The 19,261-nt window shown below is 41.1% G+C and overlaps 1 protein-coding gene across 1 annotated transcript; it reads left to right on the forward strand.

Moving 5' to 3' along the window:
- The first annotated feature begins 6,854 nt into the window (after positions 1 to 6,854).
- On the forward strand, positions 6,855 to 10,206 carry LOC103089372 (zinc finger protein 709-like). The gene is made up of 5 exons (XM_007461121.1): positions 6,855 to 6,875; positions 7,418 to 7,544; positions 7,749 to 7,809; positions 8,220 to 8,500; positions 8,837 to 10,206. The coding sequence occupies exons 1-5, from the start codon at positions 6,855 to 6,857 to the stop codon at positions 10,204 to 10,206; spliced, it is 1,860 nt and encodes a 619-aa protein (XP_007461183.1).
- Positions 10,207 to 19,261: the final 9,055 nt, after the last annotated feature.

Below are 19,261 nucleotides of genomic sequence, written 5' to 3' on the forward strand. Positions count from 1 at the left end.
TGCGGGAAGACTACAGAGTCAGCCTTAGGACAGGAATAAGCTCTGTTTCAAATTCAAATATTCCCGCGGGGACAGGTTACCCACCAAACGCTGAAGCCGGTTCGCCTGAGCCAAGCGTCCTCCCGCCCCGCTGTCACTTAGGCACGAGGGGGCGAGGCCTTGGGAACTGCCCAATCAGGGAGGTCGCTGGGGCCTGTGGGTGGGGTGACGCCCCTCAACGGAAGGGCTGTAGCTAATCGCTCTGGCTTTGCTCCGGATGCTTATCTTCCCCTAGTGGTCTTCCTCTCCCGCAGGCTCTGTTGTGCTGTGATCTATATGGGTCGTGGGAGTCGTAGGAAGGATTCGGGGAGACTCAGGAAACCTAAAAATGGTGAGTGTGCTTCACTGGATGTGGAGACGGAGAGGAGGGGCTAGTGGGAACCGGCCGCAAGCGGCCCTGGCGGGACCCGGGCCTCCCCGCGGTCAACTTCGGAGTCCGCTGGCCCGAGTCCACCCGGGGCGCCGCTCGGACCTCAGTCTGCTCCGGCTCGCAGCGTGGGGGCGGGGCGGGGCCGGCAGCCGGAACCCCTGGCGTCCTGTCCCGTCCCTTGGTGCGCGGCGACGTCGGCCCTGACCCCGGAGCCTCTCTGCGCAGCTCTGCGCCCGCAGCCCCGCGTCTCCCCCAGGTTGTTCGATGACCGCGGGAGGGTCGTTAGACTCGGGGTCTGGGCTACATGCGTGGGAAGAGCTGTGGTGTGTGAGGTCCCCATTCCCTCCTTTCTCCCCAGCGCGACACGTTTTCTCTTGAGTTTTTCAAATTTGGGGGGAGCGGGGTCTCAAATCCACAACCCTGTTTTACCAGCGTAGCTCTTCCTAGGGTTGGCGTTAAATCCCTAAATTTACAAATCCCTTTCGCATTCCCAAACGCCAGTTTCCTCTTTCTGATTCACAGCATATTCTACTGTTTGTCCGCCGTGGTACATTTCAAATAGCCTCAATATTTTAATTGTTCATCCTTCTTAAGTAGAGCCACGGATGGGCTGATTTTGAAAGCTTTATTTTTGTGTGTGTATTTTACATGAGAGGAAGGCCGAGAATGACCGCCTGGAACTATGTTGTATGAAGTCCTTGTGCCTCTCGTCCCAGGATCTTTCCTGGGCCCAGACATCCTACGGAAAATCCTTTGGTTGGAGGTTCCTTTTTGAAACTTTCCTGGGTGATCTGTTCTGTCAGCCTTGCCCCTCCCTGCTTTTGTTAACCTGCAGAGATTTATTGCTTTATTTAAGTGTTCATTTTCAGTAGGGGTAAATACATTTTTATTTAATCAATAGGCTCGAACGATAGCATAAAACATTTCCAAAGAGGCAAAAAAAGAGGTGAATTTCAGGGGTGAAAAGAAAGGTTCCTGTATTGCATTTCACTTGAGATACTGGTTTCACTCCCTCTTACCCTGACTGTAGTTGTTTCAGAGGGTTGTTCATTACTTTTGGATGATTTCAAATGAAATTCCAGGGTTTAGACTTGCAGACCAGAAGTGTTCAAGTATGATTAATTAATTACAAAACATGTCTTGCCATGAAATAATAATTAACTGACATCTTCTTTGCTGAAAGGAATATATATTTGGGATTTTCTGGTTGAACTAGTAAAGTGCGTTCCAGTTTTCTTTCCTCCTTTCCACATAAACACTGAGTCTGAGTGAATTTGCTGGATTGGTCAGTGTGTTTGTGTCATTAAAATGTAATAGTGGTGTCAAGTAACTCCAGTGTTGAGTATGGCCTGTGGTGGGTGAGCCAAACCAAGGCCCTCTCTGAGCTTGCAGAGAGAGGTAGAAGTGAAGGCCCATTGGTTCTTCCTGGGGAACCTCTCCTTGTAGGTTTTCTCACCTGCTCACACCCACTACAGAAGGAGCCTTTATGCTGAGAGAAAGTGCAGAGCCCTGGAAAGATGGGAGTTCAAGTGCACCTGGGTAGGTGGAGGAGACTCGGTGATTTCTTTCTGCAGTTGTAATAGTGGTTTCTTCAGGTGCAGATGTATGCTTAAGTGTTGCGTCCATAATGTTGGCGCATTCAGTGTAATTTGTGCACAGGAAAGTCTATGGAGGTTGGTGTTCTGTCTCCTTGACAAAGGGTTTATGAATTTGGGAGTTCATTTGGATCGGAACCTGCTGAGAAATTCCTCACTTGTGAGAATGGAAGCCTGGGAGAGGAAGGGCTCGCACGTGGCCAGGCAAGAGAAGAGTATGTGCAGCTGCCAGAGTTTATTTTGGGTCCCTACCCTTCTTCACCAGGGACTGACTCACTTCTAGGGGTTCTATCTCAGTTGGGAGTGTCTGGACCACAATTTTAAGAATATATTTAACTTTCTGAATGTGGATTTTCGTTTTGAACGGTAGGGAAGCAGTGTGCTTATCTCAGCTGATTCAAATATTTGCTTTTCTTTCCTTTGGATTCCTTTCTCTCTTGAATATTGTGGTCCTGTAATTCTTTTCCTTAGTAGTTCCCACATAACCCCTCTGCATCCACACAGTTTGCACTGTTTTATACATCTTGTATTACCACAGTACATTTTTTTTTTTTTTTTTTTTTTGCCGGGGCATGAACCCGTGTTCCCTGCATTGGCAGGCAGACTCTCAACCACTGTGCCACCAGGGAAGCCCTGTTGGAAATTTTTTTTTTTTTTTCCGGTATGCGGGCCTCTCACTGTCGTGGCCTCTCCCATTGCGGAGCACAGGCTCCGGACGCGCAGGCTCAGCGGCCATGGCTCACGGGCCCAGCCGCTCCGCGGCATGTGGGATCTTCCCGGGCTGGGGCACGAACTGGTGTCCCCTGCATCGGCAGGCCGACTCTCAACCACTGCGCCACCAGGGAAGCCCCACCACAGTACATTTATAACAATTACTGAACCAATAGTGATGCACTAAAGTCCACAGTTTTTATTATCAATGACTCTTTGTGTTACAGGATCTATAGGTTTTGGTAAATGTTTATTGAAACGTATCCATCATTTCTCTATCCTGTAGAGTAGTTTCAGTTCCCTCAAAGTCCCTTATGCTTCATCTATTCATTCATCTCTCCCTTCAACCCCCAAATCCTTCAGAACCAAAGATCTTTTTCTGGCTCATAATAATGTCTTTTCCGGAATGTCATATACTTGGAATCTTGTGTTGCCTTGTCAGATTGGCTTCACTTAGCAATGTACTTTTAAGATTCCTTCATGTGTTTTCATGGCTTGATACCTCATTTCATTTTTTCACTGAACAATATTTCATCTTATTACAGTGGGAATGACACTGATTTTTTATACATTCGACTCTTGAAGGACATCATGCTTAACTCTAACTCTTGCCCATTATGAATAAAACACCTAGAAACATTCATGTGTAGGCTTTTGTGTGTACTTAAGGTTTCCACTAATTTAGGTCTCTACCAAGCAATGTGATTGCTGGATCTTACTATATGTATAAGAGTATATTAAGTATTGATGGAAAATTCTTATCTTCCAATATAGGCATACCAAATTTCATTCCCACCACCAAGGAATGAGGATTACCAGAAGCTTCACATCTTCACTAATATCTGGTGTTCTGAGTGTTTTGAATTTAGCCATTTAATAAGTGTCTAGTGACATATCATTGTTGTTTTTATTGTAATTTCCCATAGAGACATTTGTTGAGCATGTTTTCATATTGCTTATTTCCCATCTATATATCTTGTTTGGTGTGGTGTCTGTTCAGATCTTTTTCCCATTTTTAATTGAGTTGTTTGTCTTCTTACTGTTGAGTTTTAAGAATTATATATATATATATATATTTTGTTGTTGTTTGGGGGTTTTTAAAAAATTATTTGGTTGCACTGGGTCTTAGTTGCAGCTCGTGGGCTCCTTAGTTGTGGCACATGGGCTTCTTAGTTGTGGTTCCAGTGCTCCTTAGTTGCGGTACACGGGCTCCTTAGTTGTGGCATGCGAACTCTTAATTGTGGCATGCGAACTCTTAATTGTGGCATGCATTTGGGATCTAGTGCCCTGACCAGGGATCGAAGTCAGGCCCCCTGCATTGGGAGCACAGAGTCTTATCCACTGCACCACCAGGGAAGTTCCCAAGAATTCTATGTATATTCTGGATACCAGTCATTTATCAGATATGTGTGTTACAAAGACATTCTCCTAGTCTGTGACTTGTCTTTTCATTCTGTTAACACTTTCCCAGCACAGGAATTTTTCTTTTAATAAAGTGAGACTTACCATTTTTTCCCTTCATGGTTTGTTTGTTTGTTTTTGGTGTTGTATCTAAGTATGATGTTAGCTGCAGGTGTCCTGTAGATATTTTTCTCAAGGACAGAGAGTTCCCTTCTATTATTAGTTTGTTACCATAAATGGATGTTGAATTGTATCAAATCTTATGTTCATTTCCCCCCTCCTTTCATTTCTGAAATAATTTTGTTTTGCCTTCTCTGTTATGTCGACTAGATGTCAATCAATTTTATTATAATTAATATTTTCTGCGGACCAGCTTTTGTTTTTGAAAAGTAGAAGAGTAGTTTTTTCTTTCAAAAATTTAAATATTTCACTCTGCTCTCTTCCTGCTTGCATGGTTTCTGAAAAGAAATCTGATTTAATTCTAATCGCTTTTCTCTATAAGTAAGGTGGGTTTCCCCTCTGGCTTTTTTTCACTGTATTCTCTTTCTCTTTGATTTTTCTCTAGTTAGAATATGATATATTTGGTATGCATTTTTTTTTTTTTTTTTTTTTTTTTTTGCCGTACGCGGGCCTCTCACTGTTGTGACCTCTCCTGTTGCGGAGCACAGGCTCCTGATGCTCAGGCTCCAGACGCTCAGGCTCCGGACGCGCAGGCTCAGAGGCCATGGCTCACGGGCCTAGCTGCTCTGCAGCATGTGGGATCTTCCTGGACCGGGGCACGAACCCGTGTCCACTGCATCGGCAGGTGGACTCTCAACCACTGCACCACTAGGGAAGCCCTTGGTATGCATTTTTTACGTTTAGTGTTCTTTAAGCTTTTTGGATCTACAGCATGCCATTTATGATTAATTTTAGGAAAATCTCAATGATTATTACTTCATTTTTTCTGTTCCTTTCTGTGTATCTTTTTTTTCCCCAGATATTCCCATTTTGTGTATTTTAAACCTGTCATTGCTGTACAGTTCATGGATATTGTGTTCTGTCTTGTTTGTTTTGTTTTTGTTTTTTTGGCTTTGTGTTAGCCTCTGGTGAAATATATTGTTTTCAGTACAGGCCTTGTTAAGAGCAGAGTATTTGGTATTTATTATTATTATTATTATTACTCTTTTTTGATGTGGACATTTTTTAAAGTCTTTATTGAATTTTGACGATATTATTTCTATTTTTATGTTTTGGTATTTTGGCCGCGAGGCATATGGGATCTTAGCTCCCCAACCAGGGATCAAACCCGCACCCCCTACATTGGAAGGCAAAGTCTTAACCACTGGACCACCAGGGAAGTCCCTGGTGCTTATTTTTACATGCCTTCTTTATTTCTTCTTTCCCAGTTTTAGAGAGAGTGTTTTGCCTGTGACCTCAATGCTCTGATGGGTCTAAGAAGACTTGTTCAAGTTTTTTTCATTTTTTTCCTCTGAGGCCAGGAATGATGACTTCTAAGTTCCTTAAATGCCAGATTAGAACCTGTAAGTCTCTGTCTTCAATTTTTGATGATTGCTGACTGCTTTAAAACCTCATTCATCCTTTTTACACTTTTACCCACATCTATACAAAGTGATCAGAAAGCCTTAGTCCTTCTTCCATTGGCAGTGGCAAGAGATTCAATCCTCTTAAGATCCTGTTCTTGTGTGTGAACCCTCATCCTAACCCAGCCCCTAACTTCAGTTTTTAAAAAGTCCAATTACCTTTCCTTGCTTGTGAAGCCATTTCTTGAAAGCTCTGGAGAGGCCTGCCTTACTTTTCTCAGATACCTCAATTATTTAGGTAATAAAACCTTTCATACACTATTGGCAATGTGTGCTGTCATCAGCAAAGGGATTCCTATCCCCAGGGATCAAGCTGTCATGTTCCTTTAAACCTCGTGGGAGCTTGGAAATTAGAGAAGTTGGCAGGGCAGCCTCTAGAGGGGCTGGTCAGGAAATAACTTCCTCCTGCAATTTGAAAATGGAGATTTTATGTTCTTTAGGAGGAAAGCACTGTTGAATCCTTTGTGTATTTCATACTTTTGAGCAGATTCACCATCAAACCCTTGTGATTTTCAGTGAATGCACTTGCAATCTACAACTCTTAATCTGTTCCTCAAGGTTAGAAAGCCACAGGGCACTGTGTTCTAGATCTGCCATAAAGAGCTCTTCTGGCATATTATCTCACTCTGTGTGCCTATGTATGCTTCTTAAGCAGCCCTGAGGCACATGACTATAGGAATTTTGTGGTCTGTTTCATGCTATCTTTCTACTGTCTGCGCCAATTAACTGTAAGTGCCAATTAACTTTCTAGTGCATGAGATCAAATAAAGAGAAAGGAAAAACTGAGTCTGTGGTAAATATTACACAAGTTAACAGCACTATTTCCCCACAAGAATATTTTTTTTCTGTCATGTACATCTGACTACTTATAAAGGCCTGGATTACTTTACGGCCAAATTGGCCAGCTGGATCCTATTAAAAGTTTTACAGTTTTCTTGGACTCTTGTTTGGTGTTGGGAATAGAATAAAAAGGTTCCAGTTCAGCACTATGTTCTTATTCATAAAAGTTTGTGCAGATTTGACCCTCTGCCTCATAAGTGCTATAAATGGTACGTAAAAAGGAAGGAGATGAAAGAGTTTTTCCTCACAAGGTATTGATGGTCTTAAAATGGTAACATTTGTTTCATTTGTATATCATGTATGTCATTTCCCAACATGTTCTGGACCCTGCTGTTAGTGAGAAATGAGATGTAATGTCATCAGAGTAAATATTTCCATGTTCATTATGCTGCTAAATTTGTGAGGAAGTAGAGACAGAGTAAGTTCCTGATGATCAAGTCATAGAATAAATGTTTGGATATGACAGAATCATATATAACCTTCATATAAATAGTGTATATGGCTTCCCTGGTGGCACAGCAGTTAAGAAACTGCCTGCCAATTCAGGGGACATGGGTTCGATCCCTGGCCCAGGAAGATCCCACGTGCCACGGAGCAACTAAGCCCATGTGCCACAACTACTGAGCCTGCGCTCTGGAGCCCGCGTGCCACAACTACTGAAGCCCGTGCGCCTAGAGCCTGTGCTCTGCAACAAGAGAAGCCACCACAATGGGAAGCCTGTGCACTGCAATGAAGAGTAGCCCCTGCTTGCTGCAACTAGAGGAAGACCCAAAGCAGCCAAAAATAAACACAAAACAAAACGAAACAAAAATGGTATATAGATGTCTAGTCCTGTCAGTGTCATTCATCCTGCTATACACATATTTGGGGTATTTTAGGACTCAGTAGCCATTGAAGATGTGGCTGTGAATTTCACCCTGGAGGAGTGGGCTTTACTGAATCCTTCACAGAAGAAACTCTACAGAGATGTGATGCGGGAAACCTTCAGAAACCTGGCCTCAGTAGGTAAGGGTGACAGCTTTCCTTTACTTTGTCAATTAGGGAACAAATGTTTCTTGTTCATTGATGGTCTTCTAAGATGTCCTATGTGGAAGGGAGGATGTTGGTATATAAACTAGGCCTGGTCACAGCCAACAATGAATATAGAATCTAATAATTGTTCTGTAATTTCTAATATTTTGGAATCATTTTTCTGCATCTGCAATTTAGGGAAAAAATGGGAGGATCATGACATTGAAGATCAGTACAAAAACCAGGGGAGAAAACTGAGGTAAGTCACACTCACAACAGAAAGTAGTGCCTTATATGAGCATCCTGGTATGTGATGAAATTTTAAAAGAAGGGACCTAAACACATAATGCCTGCTTCACATTTATTTATTCTCAGAAAAACTTTCCCCCAAATACTTTCTAATATGTGACATAGATATTTAGTGTTTGGAAAATAGTTCTCTTGGAAACAGTATTAACAAGCCCTATATGTGAATATCGGTGTTTTGATAATTCCAAGAGTGAAGTCTTCTTGCAGGGCATTTCTTATATTCAATCAAAAACAATTCAGACAAGGGAGATAACCTACACTTTTGCTATAGATCATAAAAATGTAGTTCAAATATCCTACTAATAAATATTAAATTGTTGGTAAAGAAATCATTACTAACATGATTCTCATTTTTTACAGAAGTCATGTTGTAGAGAGACTCTGTGAAAGTAAAGAGGGTAGTCAATGTGCAGGAAACTTCAGCCTTATTCCAAAACTCAGTCTGAAGAAGAAAACTACTGGAGTGAAACTACATGAATGCAGTGCATGTGGAAAAGTCTTTATGCATCATTCATCCCTTAATAGGCATATCAACTGTCATAGTGGGCACAAACTGTATGAGTATCAGAAATATGAAGAGAAGCCATATAAATGTAAGGAATGTGGTAAAGCCTTCAGTTATCTTCAGTGTTTTGAAAAACATGAAAGAAAACACAGTGGACAGGAGAACTATAAATGTAAGGAATGTGGGAAAACTTTTCGTTTTCGCACATCCTTTCAAACACATAAAAGGATTCATACAGGAGAAAAGCCCTATGAATGTAAAGAATGTGGGAAATCCTTTATGTGGCTTACAACCTTTCAAAGACACATGATAACGCACACTGGAGATACTCCTTATAAATGTAAGGAATGTGGGAAACCCTTTAAGTGGCTTACAACCTTTCGGAGACACATGATAACACACACTGGAGATGCTCCTTATAAATGTAAGGAATGTGGGAAAGTCTTTACTTTTTTAAGTGCACTACAAATACATGAAAAAACCCACATGGGAGAGAAACCTTATCAATGTAAACAATGTGGAAAAGCCTTTAGATATCGTCGAACTTTTCAAACGCATGAGAGGACTCACACAGGAGAGAAACCCTATGAATGTAAGCAATGTGGTAAAGCTTTTATTTCCCGTGTAGGATTACAAAACCATGAAAGAAATCACAATGGAAAGAAATTCTATGAATGTAAAAGATGTAGTAAAGCATTCAGTTATTCCAGTTCTCTTCGAAAACATGAAAGAAATCACACTGGAGAGAAACCCCATGAATGTAAGGAATGTGGAAAAGGTTTTATTTTTCTCTCAAGCCTTCGGGCACACATGATAAGTCACTCTGGAGATGGACCTTATAAATGTAAGGAATGTGAGAAAGCATTCATTACTCCCAGTTCATTTCAAATACATGTAAGGACTCACACAGGAGAGAAGCCTTATAAATGTAAACAATGTGGGAAAACTTTCAATTGGCCCACTTCCATTCGCAGACATGAAAAAAGTCATAGTGGAGAGAAACCCTATGAGTGTAGGCAATGTGGTAAAGCCTTCAGTTGTCCCAGATCCTTTCAAAGCCATGAAAGGAGACACAGTGGAGAAAAGCCTTATGAATGTAAAAAATGTGGTAAAGCCTTCAGTTGTCCAAATTCCTGTCGAAAACATGAAAGAAGTCATGGTGGAGACAAACGTTATGAATGTAAAGAATGTGAGAAAGCCTTCAGTTCTGTCATCAGATTTCAAAGACACGTGATGAAGCACACTGGAGATGGACCTTATAAATGTAAGGAGTGTGGGAAAGTCTTTGATTGTCCCAATTACTTTCGAAGTCATGAAAGGATTCACAGTGTAGAAAAGCCCTATGAATGTAAGGAATGTTGTAAAGCCTTCAGTACTCCTAGGTCCCTTCGAAGACATGAAAGAACTCATACTGGAGAGAAACCTCATGCATGTAAGGAATGTGGTAAAGCCTTCAGTTATCCCAGTTTCCTTCAAAAACATGAAAGAAGTCATACTAGGGAGAAACCCTATCAATGTAAACAATGTGGTAAAGCCGTCAGTTATCTCAGTTCCCTTCAAAGTCATGAAAGAACTCATAGTGGAGAGAAACGCTATGAGTGTAAGGAATGTGGGAAAGCATTCATTTTTCTCTCAAAATTTCATTTACACATGATAAAGCATACTGGAGTTGGACCTTATACATGTAAGAAATGTGGGAAAGCCTTCGATTGTCCCAGTTCATTACAAAACCATGAAAGAACTCACACTGGAGAGAAACCGTATGAATGTAAGAATTGTAGTAAAGCCTTCAGTCATCTCCGTTCTTTACGAAACCATGAAGGAACTCATACTGGAGAGTAGCGCTATGAATGTAAGAAAGTTGGAAAGCCTTCAATTTTGTCACTAAATTTTCAAGACGTGGTGAAGCACACTGGAGATGGACCTAATAGTGTAAGGAATGTGGGAAGGCCTTCGATATTTTTCAGTTCATTATGAAATCATGAAAGAACTCACATTGGAGAGAAACCACACGAATGTGAAAATTATAGGAAAGCCTTCGATTGTCCCAGTTCTGTTCAAAACCATGAAAACACTCATAATGGAAAGTAGGCCTATGAATGTCAGGAATGTAAGAGAACCTTCAGTTGTCCCCGTTCATTCTGAATACAAAAAAAGAATTCACACTGGAGAGAAACCCTGTGAATGCAAACTGTATGGTAAAGCCCTCAGCAATTCCTATTATGTTCAAATATGTGAAAGAACTCTTACCAGAAACTGAATGTAAGGAATATTGGAAAGCCTTTATCACACAACATTTTAAGGACACAAGATGGTGCACACCATGTAAGCATGAGGAATTGGGGAAGTTTTCAGTCCCATTTTCTTGGGAAAGAACTCTCTCTAGAGATAATTCTGTTAAATATAAACAATATATGAAAACCTTCATTTGCCCTACATCCTTACAAAACCGTGTGAGAATGTACACTGGATAGATACCAAGTAACTGAAAAGTAAAACAAACTATTCAGTTGAAACAAATATTTTTGTAGTCATGTGAAAACTGCACTGGAAAAAACTCATGTTAATGTAAGTAATATGGGTAAGCCTGGTACAAATTAATTCATGTAGAATACTCAAAGTTACAGTATGGAAGAAGTGTTATAAACTTTAAACATATATTGTTCTTATCAGTGGCACATTCTTAAAGTTATTATCTGTAGTACGGAGTAGTACTTCCTTTTGCAAGTAAATATTGAGGTAAGATAATTCTGTAGGTACTCTTTAGGCAATTGTTCCTAAGTTTAATAGGTAATTTTATGCTTTACTCAGTAAAATTTTTGTTTTTATTTTGAAGACTCTTTGATCCATGGGTGAATTGAAGTGCATTTCTAATATGTAAGTGGGGTTAATTTTTATATAATATTCTTCTGCAAATAAGGGAACACTGAAAAAATGACACTTTGGTACTTGTTTGTTTATTGTACTGGCCTGCTGCGGCAAGTACTCAACATCCCTTATACATTATATACATATTCCACTTTTACTTCTTAAGAGAAAACTCACTTTTCATTGGCCCGAAGAGCTTTATTCCATTTCTTTGCTAACAATGAGTTGGCATATATTTGTAAGTATGCAAAGTTCATCATATACTCTCATGTGAATTCTTGTTTTCATCTTTTGTCCTTTGTTATTTGTCATTCCTTCTGGCTGGGATTTGGGCTATGGAATTTGCATTAAGAGAGACCTGTGAGGGCTTCCCTGGTGGCACAGTGGTTGAGGGGCCACCTGCCGATGCAGGGGACACGGGTTCGTGCCCCAGTCCGGGAGGGTCTCACATGCCACGGAGCAGCTGGGCCCATGAGCCATGGCCGCTGGGCCTGCGTGTTCGGGGCCTGTGCTCCGCTACGGGAGAGGCCACAGCAGTGAGAGGCCCACATACCAAAAAAAAAAAAAAGAGAGAGAGAGACCTGTGAGAGGACAATAAAATGTAGAGTTGGAGATGACCCTTTTTGACTCTGTTATGTCAATGTGAGTAATGTTGTGAATTACATTTTCTAGACTCTGTTGCTTTTATGGCCCCATATTAGAATTCACCAAAACCTAATTTACAGGTAACTTGAAATGCAGATGTGAAATAGGATTAGGTAGATTTTGGAGCCACTTGTACGGAAAGAGATACACAAGAAGCATAGGGCCTTTGCAGACACTTGCTTCCAGCTCATTTTCCTCATTTTTTGCTCTGCCAGTCAGGAATATCCTCAAAACTGAAGAGTCCAAGATGGTGGAGTAGGAAGACCCTGAGCTCACCTCCTCCCATGGGCACATCAAACTTACAACTGTTTACCAAGCAACTATTGATGAGAAAGACCTCAACACTAGCAGAAAAGATCTTCTACAAGTAAAGATAGGGAGAAGGACCCACAACAAGACCAGTAGGAAGTGTGGAGAAATGTTACAGTCAAGACCCATTACCCACAAACAGGAGGATAATTACAATAGCAGAAGTTGTCCCAAGGAGCAAGGGGGTCCAAACCCCACATCTTGCTCCCCAGCCTAAGGGCCCTGCACTGGAAAGACAAGCCCCCAGAACATTTGGCTTTGAAGACCAGCAGGGTTTACTTTCAGGATAGTCAGAGGGCTGTAGGAAATAGAGACTGCACTCTTCAGGGATGCACATAACATCTCATGTGCTCCAAAATCCAGGGCAAAAGCAGTAATTTGAAAGGAGCCTAGGTTTGACCCACCTGCTGATCTTGGAGAGACTCCTGGAGAAGCAGGAGGCAACTGGTGTTTACTCTTGGGACATAAACACTGTGACAGCCCTTTTGGGGAGCTCATTCTACCACAAGGATACTGGTGCTGACAAGTATGGTTTTGGAATTTTCCTTCTAGCTTATTAGCACAAGAGACCTGCACTACCCACCAGCCTGTCGGCACCAGTATTGGGATACCTCAGGCCAAGCAGCTAGCCAGGTGGGAATGCAGTCCCACCCACCATATGGCCAGCTGCCTTAAGACACATTGAGCCCCCAGTTGCCCTGGCACTGGCTCTGGGACCCCTGAGGCCCCACAGCCAGCTCTTGGGGCCCAACCCAATATACCAGTGGGCCTACACCAGGATCCAGCCCCACTCACCAGTGGGCCAGTACCAGCTTTGGGACACCCCAGACCTTGTAGCTATCTGTGACAGAAATAAGCCCTGCTCACCAGTGGGCTGACACCAACTCTGAGACCCCCAGCTTACTGCAGCCAAAGACCTCAGGATCTGGCTCCACCCACCAATGAGCTGGCATTAACCCCAGCACCCCCTGGGCCTCAGCCCCACCTACCAGCTTTAAGACACCTTGGACCCTTCAGCCAGCCACCCTGGGATTTGGCCCCAGTCACCACCAGGCTGACAGTAGATTCGGGTGTCCTGGGCCCATGATCTCCCACCCTGGAAACTAGCTCCACCCACCAGTGGGCCAGCACTGGCCCTCGGACCCCCTGGGGCTCTATAGCCAACCATCTCATGTCCTGACCCTACCTACCAACAGTCAGCAACCTCCCCACAAGACAGGACCTAGCAACCAACTGGACCAAGGGGCAGCCACACCTAGTCAGCCTGCTACATGAGAAGGACCCACATAGGGGGCACACCTAGAGCATATACCTCTGGTGTCTAGAGGAGAGAGCACTGCTGGCACACATAGGACGTTTCCTACAAAAGGCCACTTCTCCAACGTCTAGGAAACAAGCAATGTGCCAAATACATAAAAATTTAAAAAGCAAATTAGGCAAAGTGAGGTGACAGGAATATATTCCAAACAAGGAACAAGATAAAACCCCAGAAGTAGAACTAAGGAAGCAGAAATAAGCAATCTGCTTGTTCAAGGTAATGATCATAAAGATGCTCAAAGAACTTGGGAGAAGAATGGGTGAACAGAGTGAGAAATTAGTCATTTTTAACAAAAATTTAAAAAATACAAAGAACCAAACAGTTGAAAAATACAATAAGTGATATTTTTAAATACTCTAGAAAGAATCATTTGTAAATTAGATGATACAGAGGAATGAATCAGCAAACTGGAAGACAGAGTAGTGGAAATCAATCTGAACAGAAAATAAAGAAAAAGAATTTTTTTTTTAATGACAGTTTAAGAGACTTCTGAGACAACAAGAAGCATACTAACATTCTCATTATAGGAGTCCCAGAAAGAAAGGAGAGAAAATGGGCAGAAAACATATTTGAAGACATAATAGCCAAGAACTTCTGTAACCTGGTAAGGAAAAAGACATCCAGGTTCAGGAACTACAGTCCCAAAAGGACCAATCTAATCCATATATATATATATTATTGTATATATTTATATTATAATATATCATGGAATATTACTCAACCATAAAAAAGAATGAAATGTTGCCATTTGCAACATTGTGCATGGGCCTAGAAGGTATTATCCTAAGGGAAATAAGTCTGACAGAGAAAGACAAATACTGTATAATTTCACTTACTTTTGGAATCTAAAAAACAAATGAACAAACATAGCAAAACAGAAACAGAGTTACAGATACTGTGTCAAACAGGTAGTTGGCAGAGGGAGAAGAGGTAGAGGAGGAAGGAAATAGGTGAGGGAGATTAAGAGGTGCAAACTTGCAGTTGCAAAATGAGTCACAGGTATGAAGTGTAAGGTGTGGGAAATATAGTCAATAATTATATCTTTGTATGGTGAGAGATTGTAACTAAACTTATTGATCATATTGAAATGTATAGGAATATTGAAACACCATGTTGTGTAACAGGAACTAACAGTGTTGTAGGTCATTTATATTTCAAAAACAAACTCATAAAGAGATCAGATTTGTGATTACCAGAGGCAAGGTGTGGGGGGAAGGGGAAACTGAAGGAAGGCAGTCAAAAGGTACACACTTTATGTTATAAGATAATTAGTACTAGGGATGTAATGTACAACATGAGAAAGTTGTTAGAGTAAATCCTAAGAGTTCTCATCAAAAGGAAAATAATATTTTCTATTTCTTTAAAATTTTGTATCTATATGAAGTGAAGGATGTTCACTAACCTTATTGTGATAATCTTTTCATGATGTATATAAGTTAAATCATACTGTACACTTTAAATTTATACACTGCTATATGTCAGTTATTTCTCAATAAAACTGGAAAAAAAGAGAATATCCTCAAAACCACCACAGACTGTTTGACTTCCATTTGATCAGAGCTGTAGGCTTCCACAGTGTTTTCCAGAGTTCAACATGGAAGATTCAGCACAGTTTGGATTTTCTTGCAAGCCCACTCTGTCCATCTGGCAAGAAATTTAGACTGTCGTGGTTGAGGATATCCTCTGAACACTGTTCTCTAGACTGTATTCATATAAGCTCTAATTTGTAATAACACCTTGGTCTGTTAATACTGCTGTTGACTTTGTGCTCCTGATTCCCCTTTGTATTGCAGTCCAAAAGAACTACCTGTGAGTTTGTTCCTGTTCTCTGTGCAGTGACTGCTCAGACCCAGTCCTTCCATGTAGAATCAGCACCTTCCTTCCTCATATCAGGCAGATTCTCAGTGTTTCCTTTTACTCACATCTGAGTGTAATCCCTGAACATGTTTTCAATTCTTTTTGATTGTGTATGATTCAGAGCATGTGCATTAATTTCTGTAATGAGTGCTTTTGTAGCTTTTTCTTAGAAATATTTTATTAGCTGTTTAACAAGCACTCATCTGCTGGGAAATAACTGTTTTTCATTTCCTGAGAGTGTATATTAAATATCCCATTGTAATTATGGAATTTCAGATCAACTTGTAATTTTCTCCACCTAATCATTATACGTTGAGTCAATATTATTGTGCATACAAGGGCAGGTATTTTTACCTCAGGCACTTTTTATTTTTTATTCTTTTATACTTATAATTTCTGTCATGAGACTAGTTTCTTATTCATTCATAACACCAAGCACTTAAATCATGGTGTTTTCTGTCCCGTTTTGCCAAGACCACCATGATCACGTCTGTTGTCAAGGAGAAGGAGGGGTGTAATGAGTTCTCATACTAGGAATGACCACAAAATGTGGGGTGTAACAGTAACGGTGCACTTGAGGACTTCCTATTGGATTTTGACTTGTGTTAGACGATTTGATTGCTATTCAAGGAAGCAAGACGTTATTCTACATTGGATGCTGTGAGGAAGTGAGCCAAATTCTGTCATGGGTAATCATAATAGTTATTATCTAACAAGGCAGAAAGAATGGCATGATGCTGAAGTTAATTTTTTTTTTTTTTCTTTTTTGCGGTACGCGGGCCTCTCACTGTTGTGGCCTCTCCCGTTGCGGAGCACAGGCTCCGGACGCGCAGGCTCAGCAGCCATGGCTCACGGGCCCAGCCGCTCTGTGGCATGTGGGATCTTCCCAGAACAGGGCACGAACCCATGTCCCCTGCATCGGCAGGCAGACTCTCAACCACTGTGCCACCAGGGAAGCCCTGAAGTTAATTTTTAAGAAGTACCTATCATTAGTGAGAAGAGGGGAATTTGGGTCATTTAAAATCTTTAGGGAATTCCCTGGCAGTCCAGTGGTTATGACTCCGCACTTTTCACTGCCGAGGGCCCTGGTTCAGTCCCTGGTTGGGGAACTAAGATCCTGCAAGCTGCAACTAAGATCCTGTTTTTCTGGTGTGGCCAGAAAAAACAAAAAACAAAACAAAAACTTTAGAATCTGTTCCCTTTTATTATTTATAGAGATACGGTTTTCATTTTGTCTTTGTTTTCATTTTGATCCATCATGGTCACAGAGTAGCTTTGTCTAATGATGGATGTGTGTCACATTTTTCTCTTCAACAGGATATATCTAGGCCTTGTGGGGAGTGTGAGGCCAGCTCCCAGTTATCTGAAACAGGTTTTGCCTTTCTTGTCTAAATACTGAAATATTTCCTGCAGTGTACTGGATGATTTTAAAAGAAGTACACACTTAAAATATATATTTGTAATGACAAACTCCTTAGCAAATTAGATTTTCTTTTGTTATTTCCTTTATGAGTCAAGTGAAGCTTACAAATTTTCAGAGAACACAAACCAAGCAAAGGAAAAAGTCAGGATACCTGGTCCAGTGAAACCTTCTTGCTCAGAGACTAATCTCTTGATGCTAATTTTTCAACATCCCTCATATGCCAGGCAGTGTAGACTGAAAACATATCCAGTTTAGCAAAAATTTTCCAGGCACTCTAGGCTCTGGATATGGAAGTATAAAATAAGTTCTTGAACTTCTGGGTGCTTATATTTTTGTGGGAAAAGAGAGATGGTTAAATAAGAAACCTTTGCTTTTATAAAAGAATATAAGTGTGTGAAAGGAAAGGAAAGGATGACAGGTGAGATGATAAGGAAGGGAGGGTATGTTGTATATCTTTTTTATGGAGGGTAGTGGCCTCAGTGAGTGAGGATGTCACCACTGATCATTTTTCCACCATCTAACATCTTAAAATACTGAGGAACTGCTTGGATGTGGATGTAAACAATACTTCAGTCCTGCGTTCTTGGGATTAGCAGCAATGGTTGGTATAGACATGGTTCATCTTCATTTTAGCCATGGTTAAAAGTTTTAGTGCATGTGCTGTTTGATCATGAGTTTGGACATGGGTGTCTGGGATGTGAGTTTCCCCTTTGCTTTTGGCTATCAGTTTTCATAGTATTTATGTTTCTGATTAGCATTTGAAGGGAATTGAAATTGTCTTTTGATTTGGCATTATCATTTTGCTGCTATTCAGACCGACGGACACAATTTGTACCCCATGAAACTTTCGAGTTCCTTTGGGTTTTAGTAAAGGTCATCTGCACAGCTGTAGCTCATCATGCATTTTCCTATGAGTAGAGTGATATCTGTGCAAGTCCAATATGATTTCCTGGTTGAAACACCAAAAATAGCTATGGCTGTTTAGAGGGAAATTATCCAAGGAGTAAATGAGGTAAGCTGCAATCAGAGGTATCATTTTGAGTAATATCTGAATGGAGTGGGAAAAGAGGTATATTTGACCTCCTTAAACTAGGATATTTTCTATGCCTTCTTATAAGAGGAGTAGCTGGGAGGTTTATGCACAAAGCCCTCAAAGCTCATTTTTTTTTTCAGTTTTCAGGGATATCTGTGTTTACATTTTCACATGTTATGGAAGGTAGGGTAAAAGCTGACAGTTTGGTTTCATTAGACAGCGATGGAAGTTCAGACTTGCTCCCCTTATTTTTCAGTACTAATTTATGCTTTCTTAGCAGTGTTGACATGTGACTTTACAATTATTAGTATCTTATTTGATTTGTCCCCATCATTCCTCCCACATACAAATGAAGAAAGTTAAGCGTGGTGTTTTAACTTAATTCATATAGCTGGTAACAATGAAATCTCTCAGTTTTGAAAGCATAATGTGTGCCACTCTTCTGGGCAATGTCAAAAATCGCAAACTCAGAAGAACACAAAGTTTGTATCAATATGCAGTTTTACAGATACAGAGTCAAATTTTCCATTAGGACTCAAGGCAATATGCTGGTCAATTTGTATGACATTCTGGAAGAGGCAAAGGTATAGGAAGCTAAAACAGATCAGTTGTTAAGGGTGGGAAGGGTTCAGTACAAACAGGAGAGTTCTTTTAGGGTGACAGTGTCCTCCATCTTGATGGTCGTATAACTATACATTTGTGAAAACAAACAACTACACTTAACATAGTATATATATTGTTAGGAGGGGGAAATTTCTCCCTCTACCTGTGTTGAGTTCTTGTGGCTAAACTAATATATGGAAATTGATAGCGGGCAGATTAACATGAGAAAAGAAAACATTTTAATTCACATGCATGGAAGTCCCATAGAAGTGGGACCTAAGAAGTAGCCAAAGCAGGCAGCTTTTATACTTTTTAGACAAATAATAAACTTGTGTGGAATTGACAGGACAAAGAAACTTAGGTTTTGGGTGCCCAATTAGTGAAGAATCTAAACAGAGTTTGGGCTTGGGGTAGTGAATTAAAGAAGTAACAGGGTTCATTTCTATAGACTTCTTCACCAGAATTCTCTATCTTGGGCCATAAGCGTATCCTGCTACCTCCATATGCAAGCAGTAGACCCTTCACGTAAGAGATTTCTTTCCTGCTTTCAGGAAGAGTCAGAGTATCCCTCTTGCGTTATCCATTTATTTATTTATTTTTTAATTAATTTATTTTTTATTTCTGGCTGCATTGGGTCTTCTTTGCTGTGCATGGGGGCCCGTTGTGCGCAAGTGGGGACTACTCTTCATTGTGGTGCACAGGCTTCTCATTGTGGTGGCTTCTCTTGTTGCAGAGCACGGGCTTCAGGCTTCAGTAGTCATGGCACGTGGGCTCGGTAGTTGTGGCTTGTGGGCTCTAGAGTGCAGGCTCAGTAGTTGCGGCACACGGGCTTAGTTGCTCC

The sequence above is a fragment of the Lipotes vexillifer genome, unplaced genomic scaffold (genome assembly GCF_000442215.2).
Source record: "Lipotes vexillifer unplaced genomic scaffold, Lipotes_vexillifer_v1.1 scaffold469, whole genome shotgun sequence".
Classification (NCBI taxonomy): domain Eukaryota; kingdom Metazoa; phylum Chordata; class Mammalia; order Artiodactyla; family Lipotidae; genus Lipotes; species Lipotes vexillifer.

What these genes read in the sequence shown, in the direction of transcription:
- LOC103089372 (XM_007461121.1), top strand. Translation starts at nt 6,855, where the DNA reads ATGTTCTGGACCCTGCTGTTA. An exon ending in CAGAAACCTGGCCTCAGTAG is followed by an intron (nt 7,545 to 7,748) that starts GTAAGGGTGACA and finishes TCTGCAATTTAG; the next exon opens with GGAAAAAATGGGAGGATCAT. An exon ending in AACCAGGGGAGAAAACTGAG is followed by an intron (nt 7,810 to 8,219) that starts GTAAGTCACACT and finishes CATTTTTTACAG; the next exon opens with AAGTCATGTTGTAGAGAGAC.